The sequence below is a fragment of the Oncorhynchus keta genome, chromosome 4 (assembly GCF_023373465.1).
Source record: "Oncorhynchus keta strain PuntledgeMale-10-30-2019 chromosome 4, Oket_V2, whole genome shotgun sequence".
In the NCBI taxonomy this organism is placed as follows: Eukaryota; Metazoa; Chordata; class Actinopteri; order Salmoniformes; family Salmonidae; genus Oncorhynchus; species Oncorhynchus keta.
In genome coordinates this window covers 50,413,103-50,434,748 of record NC_068424.1, presented here as the reverse complement: position 1 = coordinate 50,434,748, position 21,646 = coordinate 50,413,103, and the positions used below count along the sequence as shown (strand labels likewise).

At 44.7% G+C, this 21,646-nt stretch overlaps 2 protein-coding genes and 1 long non-coding RNA gene across 6 annotated transcripts in view; 2 read left to right on the top strand and 1 right to left on the bottom strand.

Annotated features, from left to right (window-relative positions):
- The window catches only part of LOC118384025 (dystrophin-related protein 2-like), a 267,685-nt gene that overhangs the window by 33,309 nt on the left and 212,730 nt on the right, over positions 1-21,646 (bottom strand). The window lies entirely within an intron of this gene.
- Positions 678-9,456, top strand: LOC118376801 (uncharacterized). 4 transcript variants are annotated; one of them, XR_004824104.2, is made up of 4 exons: positions 678-1,238; positions 1,650-1,869; positions 7,848-7,946; positions 9,158-9,456. It is a non-coding gene; the product is annotated as an uncharacterized LOC118376801 (long non-coding RNA). The 4 variants fall into 4 exon arrangements; XR_004824102.2 differs by having other exon boundaries at positions 7,842-7,946; XR_004824099.2 differs by lacking the exon at positions 7,848-7,946 and having other exon boundaries at positions 923-1,238.
- Positions 9,817-20,994, top strand: LOC118376792 (FK506-binding protein 5). The gene is made up of 8 exons (XM_035763579.2): positions 9,817-10,093; positions 10,938-11,123; positions 12,445-12,633; positions 13,290-13,466; positions 13,688-13,829; positions 15,498-16,201; positions 16,924-17,074; positions 19,275-20,994. Exons 1-8 carry the CDS (start codon positions 9,998-10,000, stop codon positions 20,264-20,266), a joined length of 2,637 nt encoding a protein of 878 aa, XP_035619472.1. The 5' UTR covers positions 9,817-9,997; the 3' UTR covers positions 20,267-20,994.

The window sequence follows — 21,646 nt, the reverse complement described above, 5'->3', positions numbered from 1 at the left end:
TGCTGAGGGGAGAACGGCTCATAATAATGGCCTGAACGGTGCAAATAGAATGGCATCAAACACCTGGAAACCTTGTGCTTGATGTATTTGTTACCATTCCAGTCATTACCACGAGCCGTCCACCTCAATTAAGGTGCCACCAACCTCCTGTAGTACAGTCATAGCATGCCACCTTTCCAACAAGTCAGTTGATCAAATTTCTGCACTGCTAAAGCTTTCTCTGGAGTGATGAATCACACTTCACCATCTGGCTGTCCAACGGACGAATCTGGGTTTGGCGGATGCCAGAAGAACGCTTCCTGCCCCAATGCATAGTGCCAACTGTAAAGTTTGGTGGAGGAGGAATAATGGTCTGGGGCTGTTTTCCATGCCCCTTAGTTCCAGTGAAGGAAAATATTTGTGCTGGCTACAGCATACAATGACATTCTAGATGATTAAGCACTTCCAACTTTATGGGAACAGTTTGGGGAAGGCCCTTTCCTGTTTCAGCATGACAATGTCCCTGTGCACAAATCAAAGTCCATACAGAAATGCCTTATAGAGATTGGTGTGGAAGACCATGACTGGCCTGCACAGAAACCTGACTTCAACCCCATGGAACACCTTTGCGATGAATTGGAGCTGACTGTAAACCAAGCCTAATCTCCCAACCTCACTTATGCTATTGTGGCTGAATGGAAGCAAGTCTCCGCAGCAATGTTCCAACATATGGCGAAAAGCCTTCCCATAAGATTGGAGGCTGTTATAGCAGCAAAGGGGGGAACAACTCCAAATTAATGCACATGATTTTCGACGAGCAGGTGTCCAAATACTTTTGGTCGTGTAATGTATCTTTTTTTTATTTGAACGACTCTTTATCGCTGAAGAAAGATAAAGCCCATATGTTTCTTAATCATAGCGCAAGTGATGATTATTATAGATTCTAAATATCAAAACGCAGCATCCGGATTGTAGTTGACATAAGGCAGTCATGGGCGAAGCTAATGGCTCAGAACTGTAAAGGCGTAATGCCGCCTAGAGGTTGAGAGCTAGGCGGGATCTAGTTTTTGTCAAATTAACGTCAACATTTTTTTGCATTTTCGCTAACCTAACCTCTTTATCTAACCTAACCCTTGCCATGCCAGGAACCAAGTCGGTAATGGATGTCTTTCTAATTTGCATTATCTCTGACAAAAGAATATGCCTCAACGATAAAACGGATTACCCAATCTAGCAGCATGAACCTCAAAGACAGACTGGTAGGTCAAACTCTATTCAACTCATTTATGGTCTAATATGTATTGAGCCGTCATGTGTTGCTCGTGCAAGTGTACCTTGTTGTCCTAACTGTTCACTCACCATTACCACACTTTAATGTAGAAAGTTAGGCTTTGTAATTTGCATAATTCAAATCAAGGATACTGTAAAGTGGCCTCATTAATCATGCTGATTAAGCCATTTGAAAGTAAAGTAGGAAGAACCTTGTTTAACCCTAAAGCCTATTTGAACATTTTGGTCCATATGAGGTTATTCAATTAAATCTCCCAGCATCAGAGAATGTCCATTCCTTACCGGGCATGTAGGACATATAGCATATGCATCTATAGTATAATATCAATAGGCATAGGCTTATGACATAAGCGTGAAATGACATGCTGCTCCCTCTCCAGTTAATGGTCACCATGGCATCGTGAGAAGTGACCGCATCCCCTACTGGTGGATCTGTCCTGCATCCTGGAGTCTCTGAAAACGGTCCTTCTAGAAGACTGCTGTGCACTTTGGACGGAGGCCTCTACCCTCCCCCGGAGGAGCCCACTGGTACTGTAGACCCCAAGAAGAAGAAGAAGAAGGTCAAAGACGAGGTCAAGAGCTTTGTGTGGAACCATGGCAGTAAGTAGAACTATATCCCCTCTGTATTGAAATTTGCTGAGTGTAGCACTTTGTAGCCCGGCTGCCGAGACTTAACCTCAAGCCTCAGCAGGTCTAGAAGTTTGCTTTTTGATTGAGCTGTGAACTTGAAATGATAATGTTTTGGTCTCCCACCTGTCCTCTGAAGAACACAAGGAAGAGAAGATTCAAGAAGATATTTAAAAAAAGAGAGCTACTGACATTCGTTTCCTCTTAAGCGCACTTTCCCTTCTTCTCGTGAATATTTTCTTAAGATGATGCCGAGATCTCGTCCCAGGCCCTTTATTCAAACGACGTAAAAATAGCAACGGCAGCGGAAGTAAACTACGATTTACATATATACTGAACAAAAATATAAACACAACATGCAACATTTTTAAAGATTTGACTGCGTTACAGTTCATATAAGGAAATCAGTCAAATTAAATAAATAGATTTCACATGACTGGGAATACAGATATGCATCTGTTGGTCACAGGTACCTTAAAAAAAAAAGTAGGGCCGTGGATCGGAAAACCAGTCAGTATTTGGTGTGACCACCATTTGCCCCATGCAGCATGACACGTCTCCTTCACGTAGTGTTGATCAGGCTGTCTGTGGAATGTTGTCCCACTCTTCTTCAATGGCGAAGTTGATGGATATTGGGTGGGAACTGGAACACTCTGTCGATCCAGAGCATCCCAAACATGTTCAATGGGTGACATGTCTGAGTGTGAAGACCATGGAAGAACTGGAACATTTTCAGCGTCTAGGAATTGTGTACAGATCCTTACGACATGGGGTTCTGCATTATCATGCTGAAACGTGAGGTGATGGCAGCAGATGAATGGCACATCAATGGGCCTCAGGATCTCGATACAGTATCTCTGTGCATTCAAATTGCCATCGCTAAAATGCAATTATATTTATTATCCATAGCTTATGCCTGCCCATACCATAACCCCACTGCCACCATGGGGCATTCTGTTCACAACAATGACAAAAGCAACCCACTTTCCCACATGACGCCATACACGTGGTCTGCGGTTGTGAGGCTGGTTGGACGTACTGCCAAATAGTCTTGGAGGTGGCTTATGGAAGATAAATTAACATTACATTCTCTGGCAACAGGTCTGGTGGACATTCCTACAGTCAGCATGCCAATTGCACATTCCCTCAACTTGAGACATCTGTGGCATTGTGTTGTGACAACTGCACATTTTAGTGGCCTTTTATTGCCCCCAGCACAAGGTACACCTGTGTAATGATCATGCTGTTTAATCAACTTCTTGATATGCCATACTTGTCGGAATGATGGATTATCTTTGCAAAGGAGAAATGCTCACTAACAGGGATGTTAAGATTTGTGTACAACATTTGAGAGAAATAGGCTTTTTGTGTGTATGAAACATTTCTGGGATCTTTTACTTCAGCTCATGAAACATGGGACCAACACTCTACATGTTGAGTTTATATTCTTCTTCAGTGTAAATAAAGGCCTATCTTCATTTGGCCCAAAGATATGCATAAAAGCAATCTAACTACGCTTTGATCCGAGCGAATGAGAGAAAGGATTCCTACTTTGTCTTTTGAATAAATCATCTTTAAGGTGCAGGGCCATATTGATTTGGCTCCCTGTTGTATTCAAAATGTGTTTGCTGGCACATGGCCAGATGTTCGCTCTGAGGGCAGTGTGTGTGTGTGTGCCGAGGCGGTGTGCAGTAGTCTGGAGGCCAGAAGTAAATGTAATCTGATTTCCTCTGCAGTACATCGAGTCTCCCGACGTGAAGGTAAAGAGATTGCTAAGCACTGACGCAGAGGCCGTTAGTGTCCGTGTCCTTTTATATCATGCACTGGGGCAAACAAGCACATATATATATATATATATATATACCACACAGACTCACTCTCTCTAATGCTGTATCAATCCGTCTCTTGGATCAGGGCTGTCAAACTCATTCCATGGAGGGTGTAGTGTCTCCGGGTTTTTTTCTTTTTCTTTCAATTAAGACCTAGACAACCGGGTGTGGGGAGTTCTTTACTAATTAGTGACCTTAATTCATCAATCAAGTACAAGGGTGGAGCAAAAACCCACAGACACTCGACCCGCCGTAGAATGAGTTTGACACGTGCCTAAAGGCGTACACCGTAAATGAAACACAACAGCCTGTAGCTGTTGAGGAGAGGCCAGCGGGAGCCTACTCTCTGCTCTGCTGGGCCTCATCCGAACTGACTCCTGCTAATGTCTTAATGTCACCTGCACCAACACCTTCTCGTGTTAGCACTGTAATGAAACAATAAAGCAGCAGGACAGAATAAGAGCACAGAACAGGGTACCGAAGGGGTAGGCAACCCTGTTCCTGGCATGCCGCAGGATTTTGTTCCAACTGGCACCACACCTAACCAACTGAGCTAATTGATCAGTTCATTGGTCATCTAAATTGAAGACACCTGGTCTTCAAGGTTGGTTAAATCAAAGACATGAAGTGCCTGCGGCACCCCAGGACCAGCGTTGCCTACCCCAGGGGCACAGCATCAACAGCTCCCTGAGTGTTGATTTAAGTGGACTCTTGAACTTTAATATATCATTGTTGGCCCATATTGAAGCCAGTATGTTTGTAATAGTTGGAACATCACATAACTTAATGAAAGCAGTGAGGTAGTGTTTGGACACCAATGTTTCCCTAACCTGGTGTTCAGGCTGGGAGGTGATAGCTGAGGATGAGACCAAGGAGGCAGACAACAAAGGCTGTCTGGTCATCCTGGACTCAGCAGATGGGGCATGGCTCCTCTGGTAAGCACCATGGAAGTGGGCACAACAAGCTCCTCTCACATAATACTTTGATATTGTCGTATAGCAGATACTTTGGTTCCATACAGAGTGGCTCACAGTTAACGCAATATGTGGCTGACGTTTGAAATGAGAGCCATAACACGTTCCACTCTCCCACCACCTGAGAGCCACCCCACTGTTGAGGAAAACTCGTTCCAAGGATCAGGCAGAGCTCATTATCCAGTTAATAAGAGTTTATTCAAGCAATTGCAAGGGAGATCACACAGGATAAACCCCGGAGAGGAACTCAGAGGTTACGAATTCACAGTCATTATATACCTCTGCACAAAGAGCTGCTTGCCTCGCCTAACGGGAGGCAAGGTTACACGAGAGATGGCGGGACTTGGCTCCACCTCTTTAAAGCATTGTCAAACAAGACCAGGTTCTAATCAATTCTCGCGGCCTATAAGTTAAAGAAGTGTTTTTCCACTCCAGTACGTACAGTAAGTATAGTACTTCAGCATTTATAAAGAATTAGACTGTAACATAACCGTTTTCCCCAAACAACACCCATACAGAAGTTGGAACAAACGGTATGTCACATAGCCTTACACTGTCCCACTCCCAGCACAGTAGAGTAGGCCCGAGTGGGTCCATGACTGTCCTACAGGGAAGACTGTGTTTTGTTGGTGGAGAGTCGTAAGAACACTGAAAACAGAAAAATATATCATTTAAACAGATGGAGAGGGGATCGCAGTCGTACATATTCAGACGTTGGCATCCTGTCTCCATTTTGGCAACCAAAATGTTCCTTGGCAATAACATTTTCATATCTATTCTAACAGGAGAGTGATTGTCTTGTAATTGGTATCAACGTGGCACCTATCAGAATGATCTGTCTGCGTTATTGGAATAGCAGCCAACGTGAGAAGAGGATGGGTGGGTGGGGGTTGGGGCTGATATGTGGGCGTAATTTCAGAACAGAAGCACCGCCTGAGGACCGACAAAAAGATCGGACATCAAATCACATTAACCACTCTATATGTCCCCTTGTCAAAATGGAGGACGGCAATACCCAACCCTACACAAATGAGCTTAAGTTAGAGTAAGACTGAGTTTTCTAGGTCAGACGAACGTCTCCATCCCTTCATCTCCAGTTATCTCCCCACTCAGAAGACTGACAGGTGCTCTCTCTCTCCTCCTGCAGCCTGGTTCAGTCACAGCTGGGCGAGCTCTCTGTCTCTCTTGACAGCTCGGTGCACCTTCACTGGCTCACATGGAGCTGTCCGTCACACAGCTAAAGCTGCATCCCAGTCCTGCAGCTTTCCGTTAATCTATTGTAGGGCTGCCTCTTTTAATGGGTCAAAGTCTGGCTGTGGCTGTCCACACACATGCCTGTGAAACTAGTGCCGTTAATGAGGAGCCCATGACATCTGTAGCACGTTTTCTTTTAAATCAATAGTCTTTGATTGAATTCAACGGATTCCACGTAACGTGTTTTCAGGCCATCTCCCTACTAATGAAAGCTAATGTGGGCCAGAAAACGGAGAGCTAACATTAACCTCAGCCTGGTTTTGGGGTTGGATTCACTTTAAATTGGCCTATTGCTGGATATACAGTGCCTTTGTGAAGTATTCAGACCCCTTGACTTTTTCCACAATTTGTTATATTACTGCCTTATTAAAAAAGAAATCCTCAGCAATCTACACACAATACCCCATAATGACAAAATGAAAACAGGTTTTTAGACATTTTTTCAAATGTATTAAACTGAGCAATCGGGGAGAAAGGCCTTGGTCAGGGAGGTTACCAAGAACCCGATGGTCACTCTGACTGACAGAGCTCTAGAGATCCTCTGTGGAGATGGGACAACCATCTCTGCAGGGACAACCATCTCTGCAGCGCTCCACCAATCAGGCCTTTATGGTAGAGTGGCCAGACGGAAGCCATTCCTCAGCAAAAGGCACATGACAGCCCGCTTGGAGTTTGCCAAAAGCGACCTAAAGACTCTTAGACCACGATAAACAAGATTTTCTGGTCTGATGAAACCAAGATTGAACTCTTTGGCCTGAATGCCAGACTCCACATCTGGAGGAAACCTGGCACCATCCCTACGTGAAGTATGGTGGTCGCAGCATCATGCTGTGGGGATGTTTTTCAGCGGCAGGGACTGGGAGACTATTCGGGATCGAGGTAAAGATGAATGGAGCAAAGTACAGAACCTGCTCAGGACCTTAGACTGGGCCGAAGGTTCACCTTCCAACAGGACAGCGACCCTAAGCACACAGCCAAGACAACGTAGAAGTGGCTTTGGGACAAGTCTCTGAATGTCCTTGAGTGGCTCAGCCAGAGCCCGGACTTGAACCCGATCAAACATCTCTGGAGAGACCTGAAAGTAACTGTGCAGCAACGCTCCCCATCCAACCTGACAGAGCTTGAGAGGATCTGCAGAGAAGAATGGGAGAAAGGACGACGATTTAATCCATTTTAGTATAAGGCTGTAACATAACAAAATGTAAGGGGTCTGAATTCTTTCTGAAGCCGCTGTATTCTTGAAGAATATCACTGTCATACCCCACTGGAACCCAAAATATAAGTTTGTTTTACTCCAAGCATTGTAAACAAGGTAAATGTAAACAAACACTATGTAGCCCCAAAACATGTTCGTGTTGATAACATGGATGGTCAGTCCTTGCATCCATCGCTCTATGAATTAGAGCGTGGTTACATTTCTCCAGCCCCGTCCCTCAGCTTTTCACCAAAACAGGTGCGCGGGAGTATGCTTTGGTATTGTTTATACTGCTGATTCCTGGAGGCAAATTACCTGATTGCCACAGGTTTTGATGGAAGAATGAAGCATGTGTTCTGATTTGTGCAAATCAGAGGCCCTTGTTGGTTTTATGCAATTTCAGTTGGCGTGTAGCAAATGGCCGTGTCTTGGTGCTGCTGTGTGTGGAAGAGTCAGTGGGTTGAATCTCCATACCAGTTGTCACCTTCTAATGTTTCCTTTCCCTGCTTCATATGCATCTTAAAGAGGATCACAATGACACATGTCCAGCTTATTGCTTTCACTCAATGTAGATTTTAAGAGTGGAGATGAGGAATGAACTCGGGTTTCATTGAGCTATTGTGAAACCTGTGTGTTTTGAGGAAACCTGACGCTGTAAATGGTTATTCTGTGCCTCCTCCTGTGGTGATGGAGTACCAGGTGCAGGTAGACGGTGTGAAGGCCAAGCTGAAGGAGACGGGCGCCCGCAAGAAACAACAGGAGGACCTCATTATGAAGGTGGAGAACCAGGTGCTGAAAGTGAGCTATAGACACTACTTTTACATGACATTTGAGTCATATAGCAGAGTGAGATGACCACAGACTGATTTCATATCGGCCTTCAAAAAGAAGTCTTGTACTCTTTCACTCAAATGCGCACACACAACCTCGGAGGGAGAAGTATTTATGTGGAATATAACCACTATAAACTACTACGTGTCAAACTTCCCAAACTCCGACCGCAGGGCAACTTGAAGATGTAATTTTTTTAGAAGGCATAAATATTACATTTCTGCCATCAGCCCTTTGTGCGTTCCTCACAGGGAAAAACACCCCATAAAAATTCATAGTTCCGCCAACAGCTCTTCGGGGCAGATTTAAAAACGTGTGAGACACGGGCAGCCTTGGCTTGTTTTACCAAGACATTTCAGCTCTCTGCTCGGCTGGCCTCGCCTGGCTGAGTTCTCTATCTTTCACCATTATTATCCCAGCCACAGGAAAAGGTCACGGGAATCTGACTGACATTCCAAATAGCCTTTCTGTCAGGTGAACGATACGCTCACTACGCGCAACGGCAGGCTCCAATTTCAAACATCAAAACAATCGAAGGGAACTGTCTAATGCTGAGACAGACTATACTCTGCTCTTATTTAGCAGAACTGCTATCAGGCTCTGCTCAATTAAATCATTCATCAGGAGGAGCGATGGAGCAGGTAAGATTGGCTGAGCAAGACTGGAAGGTGCATTTAAAACCGCATCAATTTATATGTATATTGATCATTTCATTTGGTATTAAGCAGAATTTACCAAAGGAATGCAAAGGGGAAAGTAAACTGTCGCAAAGTTACAGTGCAATTTAAGATGCTTGAATTGAATAGACAAACAAGCACACCAAAACACATTTTTTATTTTTTTATATAAGAAGCACTTTATTGAACTGCCATTGTCTTCACCGAGCAACTGAACATCCTTACACATCCAATGGCGAGGGTTTTCTTTATTTCTAAGTCAATTATTTGACTCAATCTAAATCGATCTTAATTGGAATTGTCAAGAACTCTTAACACCAATCCAACGATCAGTATTCAAGTCCCGTCTCTGTCTTCACATCAGCTTGTTTTGCTGTTTGTATTGACAAATGAATGGAAAAGGAATAATGTTGGAAGACGTGTTAATCATTATCCACTTAGCCTACTAATTACACCCGGGCATTAGGCATCAATCAACCCTCCCAATCTCTGCTCCAACAGCTGGCCTCGCTTCAGGAGCAGCTGGACTCACTGATCGAGAAGTGACCCAAGTGACCACCAGGGGGCAGCCAAGTGTCAAATGGGTGCTGTGAGACCGGCTGGGGAATAGAGAAGAAGCATCTGCCACCACTGAAAGAGCCCTCCTCCTTTACATACTGTTTCATTCCATTATATATTTTCCCTTTTGCCTCCAGACATCATGGACTCGTTGGAGGACTCGTGTTTCCTGTTTTTGTATTCTTCCTATTTTATTTAATAGGTTGGTAGATCTCTGTAAATAAACTCGTTAAGCCATTGAATCGTTTGTGTTTGACATTTCCTAGTGACAGATCAACACTGTCTCACCTCATTTGACCTAGCAATGGAAACCACTGAGTCTGACCATAGCAATTACAGAGGCAGAGTAGTTAGTCATCAACCCCTGTTGAGTAGACAATGGTCTCCCACGTCCTCGAGGATTTACCTTCCTACCTTCTAGAAAGATCTTCTTCCACAGTGATCTCTCTCTGCCTCGCCCTCACATGTTCCTCTGGTCACCCACCTCTTCAACTTCTTACAGGGGATTATTCTGAGGATTTGGGGGGGGAATTAGCATGCCCAGATTAAAGTGGCCTTCTTCAAACCCTGGTAATCTAGCAATCTGTCAGAGAGCAGGAGGACTGCACCGGGCTGCCTCAGGACGCCAACACACTCCCTCCTCACTAGACTAATTAGGGAGAGCAGGGGAGAGAGTCTAAATTCATACACTGCTGCTTCGTCCCCCTGCAGTGTAGCCCCAGGGTTTAAACCACACCTTTTTACCTAGCCACAGTTTAGAGAAAAGGAAGTTTGGGAGCTAAAATGGAGGAGACGTACCTGCTGAACTACCCAGGAGTCAAGAAGAAGATTCTGGTCGGCGGGAATGGCCCAATGCCCCACTTTCCACCGGGGACCAAGGTAAGACATAACGCCCACAGACATGACCGTGTGCGTCTGTGATTGCATCCTATTTCTTATATAGGGCAAGTCTTTTGACTTCAAAAGTAGTCTCCTATATAGGGAACAGGTTGCCTTTTTAGAAACCGCTGAACTCTAGATATGCCTAGGGTTTAATGTGTGGAGGAAATTATGCAATGTATAATTAGCGTTGTGTAGCAATTAATACTTTACAGAGCGATGTACATTTTTAGAGTATCTCTCTGCCCACCTCGATTAGAGTAATTCCGGCGAGGGAGTAAAATATTCTGTATCTGGGTGTAACACCCCTCTAACATTGGGTCAACACAATTGCTACACAGCGTATTGCCATCTGTGGGGATTGAACAGTCACGGATCAGTGTGTTCATGCATAGGCTTTGTGGTGCTGATGACGTCTCCTAACTACACACACACACACACACACACACACACATCACCTGATCATGTCCAGCCATAAGGCCCCAGGCCTGGAGTCCAACGATGACTAACATTTTCCTGGAAAATTACATGAATATCTGGCCCATTCAACAGCTGTGTTCTGTGTTGCTCCCATTCTGTCGCAAGCCTCAAACAAATAACTCCAGTTAACGAGAGCAAAAGAAGGTTAGGGCCATAGCATCCCAAACACACACAGAGTGGAGCAGAGGATCAGCCAGTGTCCAGACACCCCCCAACACACACAAACACACTCCAAATGACACTATGTATGTGTAGGTGCACGTGCGTACGTGTGTGTGTGTGTGTTGACAATGGAAAGCTCTGGAACATATGACCACAGTTAATCCCCACTCTTTCTATATCCCTCCCCTCATCTCCATCCAAGCTGGTGTTCCACTTCCAGACGCTGTTGGACAACTTTGAGCGCACTGTGATTGACGACAGTCGTAAAGCCAAAGCCAAAGTGCCAATGGAGATCTTTGTGGGGAAGATGTTCAAGATGGAGGTGTGGGAGACTCTGCTGACCTCCATGAGGATCGGAGAGGTGGCTGAGTTCTGGTGCGATGCTGTTGTGAGTCCAAGGACCAATTAAACACACACACACACACAAATAGACACACACACACAGACGTCTTCACCTCCCGATGCGAAAAAGAGGCGAGAGTCAGGAGATCCAGGGACCCCAAATTGTCTGGTAATTAGTGTTCCCTGGGGTGGTGGAGGAAGCTTTGCTCTCCTCATACTTCTAAAGATGAACCTACTTCTGGTGGCCTCCTACGTACACAATTAAAAACTAAAACAGAAATATTTTTGTCTGCAACAATTTTTCTATTTCTCCTTCTGGGAAAAGCAAAGAGTAGCAAACATTTGCAAGTTAAATGGTGCTTGTGATTGGTTAGTTTAGGGCCGCTAGTTCAGCAACCAGCAGTGGTGAGGTGAAAAAGTACCTCTTGAGTCTATTTTAGTCACATCGATATTGTGAGTGTTTGTTTCTCAAATGGACTCCATTTGTGTCACAACGGAGTTGTTCTCTGTGTGTGTGTTTGTGCAGCCTTGTCTCATAGACTAGACATAACATAAACAACGTAAATCCGGGACACTCAAATGAGTATGATACTGTATGTTACGTTTGGTATGGTTACGTAAGATAGATGGTTACCTAAAGCAAAAACGAAAGAAGGGTGGTTGGTCGTGGTGGAGGGGTGGGAGTACAACGCGAACATTTAGCAACCCGAAGGTTGTGTGTTTGAATCATCACAGACAACTTCAGCGTTTTAGCAACTTTGAAACTTCCTAGCATGTTAGCTAACCCTTCCCCTAACCTAACCCTTTTAACGAACCCTTCCCCTAAACCTTAACCCTTTTAACTAACCTTTCCCCTAACCTAACCCTTTTAACTAACCTTTCCCCTAACCTAACCCTTTTAACTGACCTTTCCCCTAACCTTAACCCTTTTAACTAACCTTTCCCCTAACCTTAACCCTTTTAATTAACTCTTCCCCTAACCTTAACCCTTTTAATTAACTCTTCCCCTAACCTAACCCTTAGAGCAGGGCTCCTCAACCCTGTTCCCGTAGAGCTGCCGTCCTGTAGGTTTCGCTCCAACCCTAATCTAGCACACTGATTCTAATTAGAGCAAATTGGAATTCGTGACATATCATCCGTTTTGCAAATTCGTAACATATTGTACTAATTGCAATTCCTAACATATCATACAAGATGGACGATGGACATTCACAAATTAACACATGCCATACAGTATGAATACAGTATAACATATCATACTAGAGTGTCTCGGATTTGCATACAGAATCATTTGAAATGCTCTGAGGCCACGTTGGTTTGTCCCTCTGACTCTATTTGAGTCATAGTGGTGTTATTTCCCGTCTCAGCACACAGGCTTGTACCCTATCGTGTCCAAGGGGATGAGGCTGATTGCCCAGGGCAAGGACCCCCTAGAGGGCCAGAGGCACACGTGTGGCATGGGGAACATGTTCAACTACAACACTACTGGCTGGCCTGAGCTGGATGAACTGATGAGAACACCTCAGGCACTGATCTTCATCATGGAGCTCATTCAGGTAACAATCTGTTACACTATCGTCATCATTTTAGTCATTAACCCTTCATTGACCTGGTAAATTGACAGTGACATGTACATTTAAGAACTGGGGAGGAGTTGCAGGAGGAGGAGAGGGGTAAAATGCGCTACACACACAACACACATGTTACATTGGCACAGAGGGAATGCACATGCACCAGTGGTTATACACCTAGTCCATTAGAAGTACACACCCCCTCAGTTTATGAACACATCTCCCAATGTGAACAGCAACACACCTCTGTCACTCACGCACATCTGTCCAAACAAACACACCTCGGCGCCCACAAACAAACTTCCAGACAATCATTTCCGCCCGTTACATTACAAACCGACTCCAAACACAGCCTTCTCTGTCTCCAACGAACAACAGCTCATCCTACATCAACCACTCGATTCACAAACAAAACGGTTTATGTAACCAGCCGCTAACCGACTAGCGGAGTCAAAGGCAACACATTCGATCCTCAGCCAAGTGGAGGTGGGTTGTGTTCAGTTGGCACCAAACAGAAGAAAACAGGGAGGGACTAACAGGTCAATTTCCGTTGCAGAAGATTTTGTTACCGTGTGTCTAAATGAACCAGACCCTGGATGACTTTTTACATTTGTTCTGCCTGTCGCCCCTGATCTCCCCAGGTGGGAGACCCCTTCTCGTACAAGCGGGAGTCGTGGATAATGGACAAGGATGAGAAGATGAAGGAAGTGCCCTCGCTCCACCTGCAGGGCAATGCGCTGGTCAGACAGGGACACTTCAGAGAGGCTGCCAAGAAGTACCAGGAAGCTGTGGTGCTACTCCGGATTGTACTGTCCAAGGTGAGAGGAGGGAGGGAGAGAATGTTATGACGAGTGAAAGAAAGGGGCATGGAGGGAGGGATTGGAAAAGATAAGTGTAGGGAGCGAGGGGGGGATGTGATGGGAAGGAAATGAAGAGAGAAGGAGGGAGAACATCCATGACATACAACATGAGGAGGGAGGGAGGAATAATGTCAACATGATAAAGAAGCTGGTCACAGACACTAATTTCCCACCTGTAGGAGATGCCAGGTGATGAGGACTACATAGCCGTGGACAGGCTCATCACCCCCCTAGTGTTGAACTACTGTCAGTGCATGTTGGAGCTGGAGGAGTACTATGAGGTTCTGGAGCATACCAGTGACCTGATACACAAACACAAAGGTAACACACACACATAAAGATATACACACACACATGCAGGCACAAATACAAACATACAGTCATGCAATCCCGGGTTTTGTATCCCGAAAATGACGTATTGAGCAAATTTTTTTGTTTTATGGGAGTCATTAGTTGGAGTTGGAGCATGATGGACAACAGTGATGATTGTCCCAAAAAATGTAGAATAATACTTGTCTGTCTTTTTACGTTTACTGCCTATATTCTTTGTATAGCCCTTTTTGCGTGTACAAGCCAGCTGTTTCTTCAGCAACATTACTGACACCTTCACTTCCTGTCTTGAAGTCTGATTTGGTGTGCACTGCAGTTGAAAGACGTTTCTGCTTGACTCAGGGATTAGCGCTGTGCTGCCTTCTATGTGTCTCCACAATCCTCAAGGAGTCGCCATTCTGACATGTACGTAGCTCAGTGCCCTATGACTGAACCCTGAGACACTGTCCATGGGCTGTTTTTGTCTTCACTCTCTGTTCTGTTCCTCGGCTTCAACTTATAGCGATGGCTGCCTAGTGCCTTCCTCTCATCTCATTCGATGAAAGCATCTCCTCTTCTCTCTGTCCTTTCCTCTGCTCTCCTGTCGGTCCTTCTCTTCTCTATTTTTATTTATTTGATTTAACCTTAATTTAACTAGGCAAGTCCGTTAAGAACACATTCTTATTTACAATGACTGCCTACCCTGGCTTAAACCCGGATGATGCGGAGCCAATTGTGCGCCGCCCTATGGTGCTCCCAATTACGGCCGGATGTGATGCAGCCTGGATTCGAACCAGGGACTGCAGTGACGCCTCTTGCACTGAGAAGCAGTGCCTTAGACAGCGGCACCCCTCGTCCACCCTCTCCTATTCTAGACTATCTTCTCCCCTCCTTTTCCCCTTCTCACTCTCTCCTGAGCCTCTTTACTCTTGTCATTGTTATCTTGTCGTCTCTATCACTTCCAACCTGGCATTCAACCTTTCATTAGCATCTCCTACATCCCTCCTTCCTTCCATCTGGGAGACGTCTTCTTTCTGTGAGGGACTCTGAGTCGGTGAAGGTTCTCCGTGGCGCACCGGCTCGGTTATTCCCAGAGGCTATGAAGAAATCAATTTAAATGTTGGCAGAATGAAAGATTGAGGGGAGTGGGGATGAAATGGAGAGGAAATGAGAGGAGGAGAGGAAAGCCATCAATGGAGATCTAAACCAGTCACTGCAGCCCACTCATCTCCGCTCCTCAGAGAAACAGGATTTGGTGGTGTGCGTGTTCTGAGACAGGGGGCCTGAGTCAGGGGGCCTCTTGTTTTTTATTGAAATATTATTATTTCTCTTACACTCACTCACTCACTCACTCACTCACTCACTCACTCACTCACTCACTCACTCACTCACTCACTCACTCACTCACCCTAAGCGGATATCTTTACTCTCTATGTCGTGTTGTCCACTGATAAGAAAATACAGTGATTGGAGATGTCATTTTCAAGCATGCACAGCCCTAGATGAGTAAAAATTAAAATCTTAGCTACTGTGTGTTGGTTAGTGTCATTACACTAGTGCATCCAGTCTAATGAAGCCTTACTTTCAAAGATGGTAGTGAATATTGATGAATATCGCTCTCTCGCTCTCGCTGTGTCTCTGTTTCTCCACCCTTTCCACCTCCCTCCCTCTCTCCTACAGACTGTGTCAAGGCGTACTACAAGAGGGCCAAGGCCCATGCTGCAGTGTGGAACGAGAAGGAGGCCAAGAGAGACTTCAACATGGTGGCCAACCTGGACATCACTCTGGCCCCTCTGGTGCACAAAGAGCTGAGGTTCCTCGCTGACAGACTGAAGGAGAAATACTGGGAAGAGAAGGAGAAATACTGGAACTGCCTGGAGCAAGAGGAGAAAGAGGGGAAGAAAGCGGAAGATGAGGAGAAGGAAGATGAAGAGGGCAAGAAAGACAAGGATGGTGAGAGCACAGTGACCAAGGTGAAAGATAAGGAGAAAAGCAATGATAACTCCGCCTCTTCCAAAGAGGAAGTGAAAGATGTCAAGGATGACAAGCAGAATGAGACAGGGTGGAAAAAGGCTATAGAGAAGGATGGAACAACCATTACTGCTACAGTGAAGGATAAGGCTAAAGTGAAGGATAGAACTGCCAATCAGGCTACAATGAAGGATGAAACAGCCAATAAGAGGACAGAGAGCACCCCGGAAACCCAGCCAGAGACCAATCAGAGTGCTCTGTCTGTGATAGAGGGGATGGACTGGCAGCAGAAGTTACGACACATCATGTTCCTGGAAAAGGAGGGTAACTTCCTGCTTACAGAACAGAAACACAGCGAGGCCACAACAAAGTTCAAGGAGGCTCTGGAGTACGTGGACTTCATTCAAAACAAGGTTAGTGTCCATTAATTGTCAGTTCATTCAATGGTGTTTTCTTTCAATAGTGTGTTCATTCCAATAGTGGAATGTTCATTCATTCATGGGTGTGTTCATTCGGTGTTATGTCTTCATTCAGTGTGAAACAACTCATTAATGTAGAGGAATGACAGGCTGACAGTAAAACGTTGTTATGAAATAGCTAAGAATGACAATACATGAAGGCATTTGTTGGATAATCTTTTGAACATACAACTGCCAACTTTGGAATGCTGGAGTTTGTTGGTCATTGTTTGAGCAGTGTGCAAGCGCCTCAAGAAGACTCCTCTATGATACCTGTTACATAAGAGCCATTGGTTCTTGGCATCTCACAGGCTCTATTCATTTTGCATCGTTGCCACTCCACTGAAGAGAGAAGAGCAAGGCTATAAGATTGAAGGTACACTGGCAGAATAGAACAGGAACACGAAGAGGAGAGCTAAAAATAACAGAGCGAGACCCTTGGAGATCTTAAGAGTGACAGCGCTCACCCAAGCATCTCTTACTCTTTGTCATTCCCCTCTATCCCACTTTCCTCCACGTATCTCTCTTCGTCTCTTCCTATTCCTCTCTCTCCCCTCCATCTACTGCTCTCTTTCTCCCCCTCTCCTTCTCCCTTCCCCGATCTCTCCCTTCCTGTCCCTTTCTCCACTCCCTCTGGCTATCCCCACCCCCCTTTCTTTCTCCATCTCCCTATGAAGGAGGTGTGCTATAAAGACAGGAGGGAGGACTGGGACTCTCTGGAGAAGGTGCGTGTGCCGATCACTCTCAACCTCAGCCAGTGTCTGCTGGAGCTCAGGGACTACCAGGAAGTGGTGGTACTCAACACCAAGCTGCTCAAGAAACACAGAGGTACTTTCTCACACACACACACACACACACACACACACACACTACCTTCCTTTTTCTCTGTCTGCCTTTCTCTTCCTTTGTCTCTTTGTTTCTTACCTCTCCCCACCTCTCTCTCGGTCTTCTTCTCTCTTCTCCCTGGACCTGTCTCCTCCTCTTTTTTCTGCTCACTCACTTCCCCCTCACCCCATTTATACATTTTTACCCCACTCTCTATCTCTTCCCTACATCTTATTCTCATGGTTGAGAAGCAGCTGCCATTGCTCTCGAAGAACCCAAGGCATTCTGCCTTATCCCAATGGTTCTCAGAGCACCGTTTACAGGTGGGACCATGTAAACTACAATCAAGACTCTGTTTTAAAAAGTTTAGAGACGTCAATAATCATTGCATGCGAAACGGTTTTCGAAACATATCAGTGAGAAATAATATTTTAAATCAAAAATATACACTTACCCCAGCTAGCAAATTTGATTCGTTGGCAGTTGTGGGAACGAAGTCAAACTTTCCTGACCCGTAAAACGGAACGTCTTTTTAAACGTTCTGAGATCAGAAGTGAATATTTCACCTGTTCTGGGAATGTTTATTTTTAGGTTGCAGGGAGGTTCTGATAATGTGCTCTGGTTCCTTGAAAGTATTCCAGGGAGGTTTTATTAACAGAAATGATTGGTTATTTGGAGGTTTTTGAAGAAGACTTTTAATAACACTGCTATCTTATTTTGGGTTAACTTTTATGAATTCCAAGCACAGATAGGACACATGGAAATTCATTTCTGTAGTTATTAATCGTGTAAACAAATGTATTTCTTATTATGGCATCAGTGAGATTCAAACCTATAATCTTCTGCTCTCTGTCCATGGAATTAGTCCACTGCGCCACCAGGATGTAGTTAAAAAGCCATGTTTTACTATGCATACAAAGCTGTTCATTTTCATCTATTCAAATAGACCCCATTTCAAAGGAATCAAGCACTCATTAAGATCAGGTGTGGCCAACTAGTGGGCACACCTGAACATACTTAACAAGATAGAGGATGGAGAGTTTTGTTGAAGCTGAGAACGGAACGTGTATGTTTTTAAAATAACATTCTTACAACGTTCTCTGAACGTTACAACTATTTCCTTTTGGTTTTTATGGAACGTTTTAACGTTCTCTGAACAATGAAAACATGACTTTTTAAATAGAAGCACGAGGAAACCTATAAGAAACGTTATGCTGAAATTCCCACCGAAAAATGTTGTTTCTTAACATTCGGGAACAATTTGAGAACATGACTTTAAATAGAACCCTGAGGAAACATTATGCTGAAGTACTGAAATTCCCACAGAAGAATGTTGTTTCTTAATGATCTCGGAATTATTTGCGAACATCCCCAATGTCAAACCAGTTGGAGAATGTTTCTAGAACATTATCAAAATTGAAATGAAATGTAACCATGTTTGAACTTTTAGGAAAAAAGCTGTTAAAATAATAAAATACCAAGAAAATAACCATCCTGCACCAATCCCAGAAAGTTGTGGGAAGGTTGTATGCAAAGAAACCACACTCTCAGTTGGAGAGCTCTAAGAAACTTATGGTTCTCAGAACGTTATGTGCTCACTGGGCTCTGATTTGAATGCTCGACATCTGTAGTACAAATGTTGTCTTTATGCGGACCTCGCCCTTGTGTTGCTCCCAGACTTGATTTTTCAATCTTTCGCTCTCCCTTTTTTCTGGAAGCTTCAAAACCCACTTGCATCATTCTCCATTATTGTGATTCTTCGTTGGTACTGTGCTCTTAACACAACAGGAGTGAAATTCGTTGTTTTCTTTTTACCTGAATTATTTATCGCAGAGTTTGATGTGATATGCTACTGATCATAGCCTTCTCCTTAACTCTCTTTTTTCTCTCACTCTCTTTGTATTTTTCATGTTCTCTCCATTTCTCTCTTACCCACTTTTTTCTGGTCTATCTCCTCTCACTCACTGTCTAACTGCACATCTTTTACTGTCTCTGTCTCCCTCTCCCTGTCTCTTCTAATCTCCCTCTCTCTAATTCATTTCTCCCTTTTGTTCTCCCTGCTTCGTCTCCTCTCTCAATGTCCCTCCTTACTTCTTTCTGTGTCTCTCTTCCATCTCTTTCCCTCTACAAATATATTCCTCTACCGTACCCTGTTTCTCCCCCTCCTCTACCGCCCTCCCTCCCTCCCTTTATCTCTCTGTAGATAACTTCAAGGCAGTGTACCAGCGGGCCAGAGCCCACTCGGCTCTGTGCAACGAGGAGGAGGCCAGGAATGACTTCCAGAAGGTGGAACGTCTGGAGCCCAGGTTCAAGCCCATCGTCAATCAGGAGATGAAGAGGCTGGGCGAGAACCTCCGGAACAAGCACATCATCGACAAGAAGAACTACTGGGAAGCGACAGAGGAAAAGTGGGGCCTCGAGGGCACCAAGACCAAAGCCAGGAAAGTAAAGAAGACAGTGAAGTTTCAAGAGGAGAAAAAAGTAGAGGGGAGCGTTCAGAAAGAAGGGGAACCAGAGAAGACTGTAAAAGAGGGAGGTAGTGATGGAGTGAGAGAGGAGAAGAAACCAGAGGGAAAAGGAGAGGAGGGGAGTGCGAAGTGTGTGGAGAAAGCAGCCATTGCTGAGAAAGAGGGAGGCAGTGGGGGAGTGGAGAAGGATAGTGGGAAAAGAAGAGTGAGTATAGAGGCAGAGCGAGATGGACAGGCGGGGTTAGTTAACAGAGCAGGAGATAAAGAGACCGATATGGCACAGACCAATGAAGGCAGAGATAATGTAGCCACAGAGAGATCAGGGAAGGATAAGGCTGTGAAAAAGGGAAAATGTCACTTAACTGCCACCCAGGAAGTAACCAAGGGAAGCACAGGGAACAAAGGCACCAATGAGAGTACAAGAAGTAAAGCCATTCAATCCGAATCGACCAATAGGAGTCCATTAGCCACCGCTGACCTCCCTAACCCACAGGCCACAGAGGTACTTTCAGAGGTAGCTGAGGAGAGAGTCGGGTTAGACACACAGATCAACAGACCTAACAAAGGAGAGGCAGGGGAAAGCAAAATTAATGAAGGGAGTAAATCAGAGGGAAAGAGTTCTGACGAACAGCTGTGTTCATCGGAGGGGGCGAGCCACACCAAATCTGGGGTCTCGACTGGAAACCGCTCTTTCAAGTCCAAGCGTAAACACAAGAAAAAGAAATGAAGGATGCTCTGGCATTGATATGATCGTTAAGAATCATGTGATGATTCTCATAATTCAATTCAGGATCATCGCTTGAGGCATACACCCAACACAAGCAGACGTTCTGTGTAGCAAATACAAATTTTATTTATCCTTTTGTACACAAAGAGTAGAAAGCAGCCAGTAACCCACTCGTTATTAAAAAGGCATTTCTTTCACAAACGTTTTATACAGATTAAAAACCGACCGGGAGGACAGCAATAGGGAGGATTGTTAGTACAGTACATAAACAATGAAATAAATGGCATTGACACATTAGTCAAACAAATCATCACGTAATGAGGAGTGGTAATGTTAGTTTAAAAAAATTGACTTCAGATCGAAATTAAAATAGAGATGATGAGTGTTTTTTTTGTGTGTTTTTTTTCGGCAGCGAGGCATCTGCCTGTGTCGTAGCATAGGCTAGTGTATGTTGTCATAGCTCTGATTCCCGTAAGAGTACAGGTGATTCATGGCCCTGCCGTGTTACAGAGCGCCAAACAACCCTCGCTGTGTCTCATAAACGATGCCAGAGTGCACAGAACTCAAACATGGAAGGTCTCGCAGCTTGCACGTTGGGATAAATGAGCGTGCTCGTTAACGGGTTGACCCCACCATATATAGCAGGGGCACCACCCGTTGGCCATGTTCTCTAAACTCTCTCTGCCTCGCTCTGTCTCCAGAGAAGAGCGCTTTCTCTTCAATCCAACTGAAGATGGTGGGACTAGTTCCCCAGCGTGCGGTCACGCTACGGGGAGTTACTGGTTCTATTTTATTTTAGAACATTAGATGCCTCAGATGGATAATCACATGACTACAGAGAGACGTGGTGTGGGCAGTATAATTCATTGTTAACACTCCCTCAGAAAAAAAAAGCTTTTGGTGGGTTAGTCTTCAGGGGGCCACTACAAAGACAGTAGTGGCTTCTGGGAGTTTGAGTAAGAGGGGCACAGTGAAGAGCTACAGCTCTGCTGCATTACAAACAGACCATATGAATATACAGTGTCAAGAATTAGTATGTGAACCCCTTTGGAAATACCTGGATTTCTGCATAAATTGGTCACAAAATTTGATCTGATCTTCATCTAGGTCACAACAATAGACAACTGAACACTGAACACACCGTGTAAACATTCACAGTGCAGGGTGGGAAACGTATGTGAATCCTTCGCTTTAATAACTGGTTGACCCTCCTTTGGCAGCAATAACCTCAACCAAACGTTTTCTATAGTTGTGGATTAGACCTGCACAACAGTCAGGAGGAATTTTAGACCATTCCTCTTTACAAAACTGCAAAAGTTCAGCAATATTCTTGTGATGTTTGGTGTGAACTGCTCTCTTGAGGTCATGCCACAGCGTCTC

Excerpts from the sequence above, each read along its gene's own strand:
- LOC118376792 (XM_035763579.2), top strand. The coding sequence starts at position 9,998 with ATGGAGGAGACGTACCTGCTGAACTACCCAGGAGTCAAGAAGAAGATT. Across the intron at positions 11,124-12,444 it reads AGTTCTGGTGCGATGCTGTT|CACACAGGCTTGTACCCTAT; the intron begins GTGAGTCCAAGG and ends TTCCCGTCTCAG. Across the intron at positions 12,634-13,289 it reads TCATCATGGAGCTCATTCAG|GTGGGAGACCCCTTCTCGTA; the intron begins GTAACAATCTGT and ends TGATCTCCCCAG.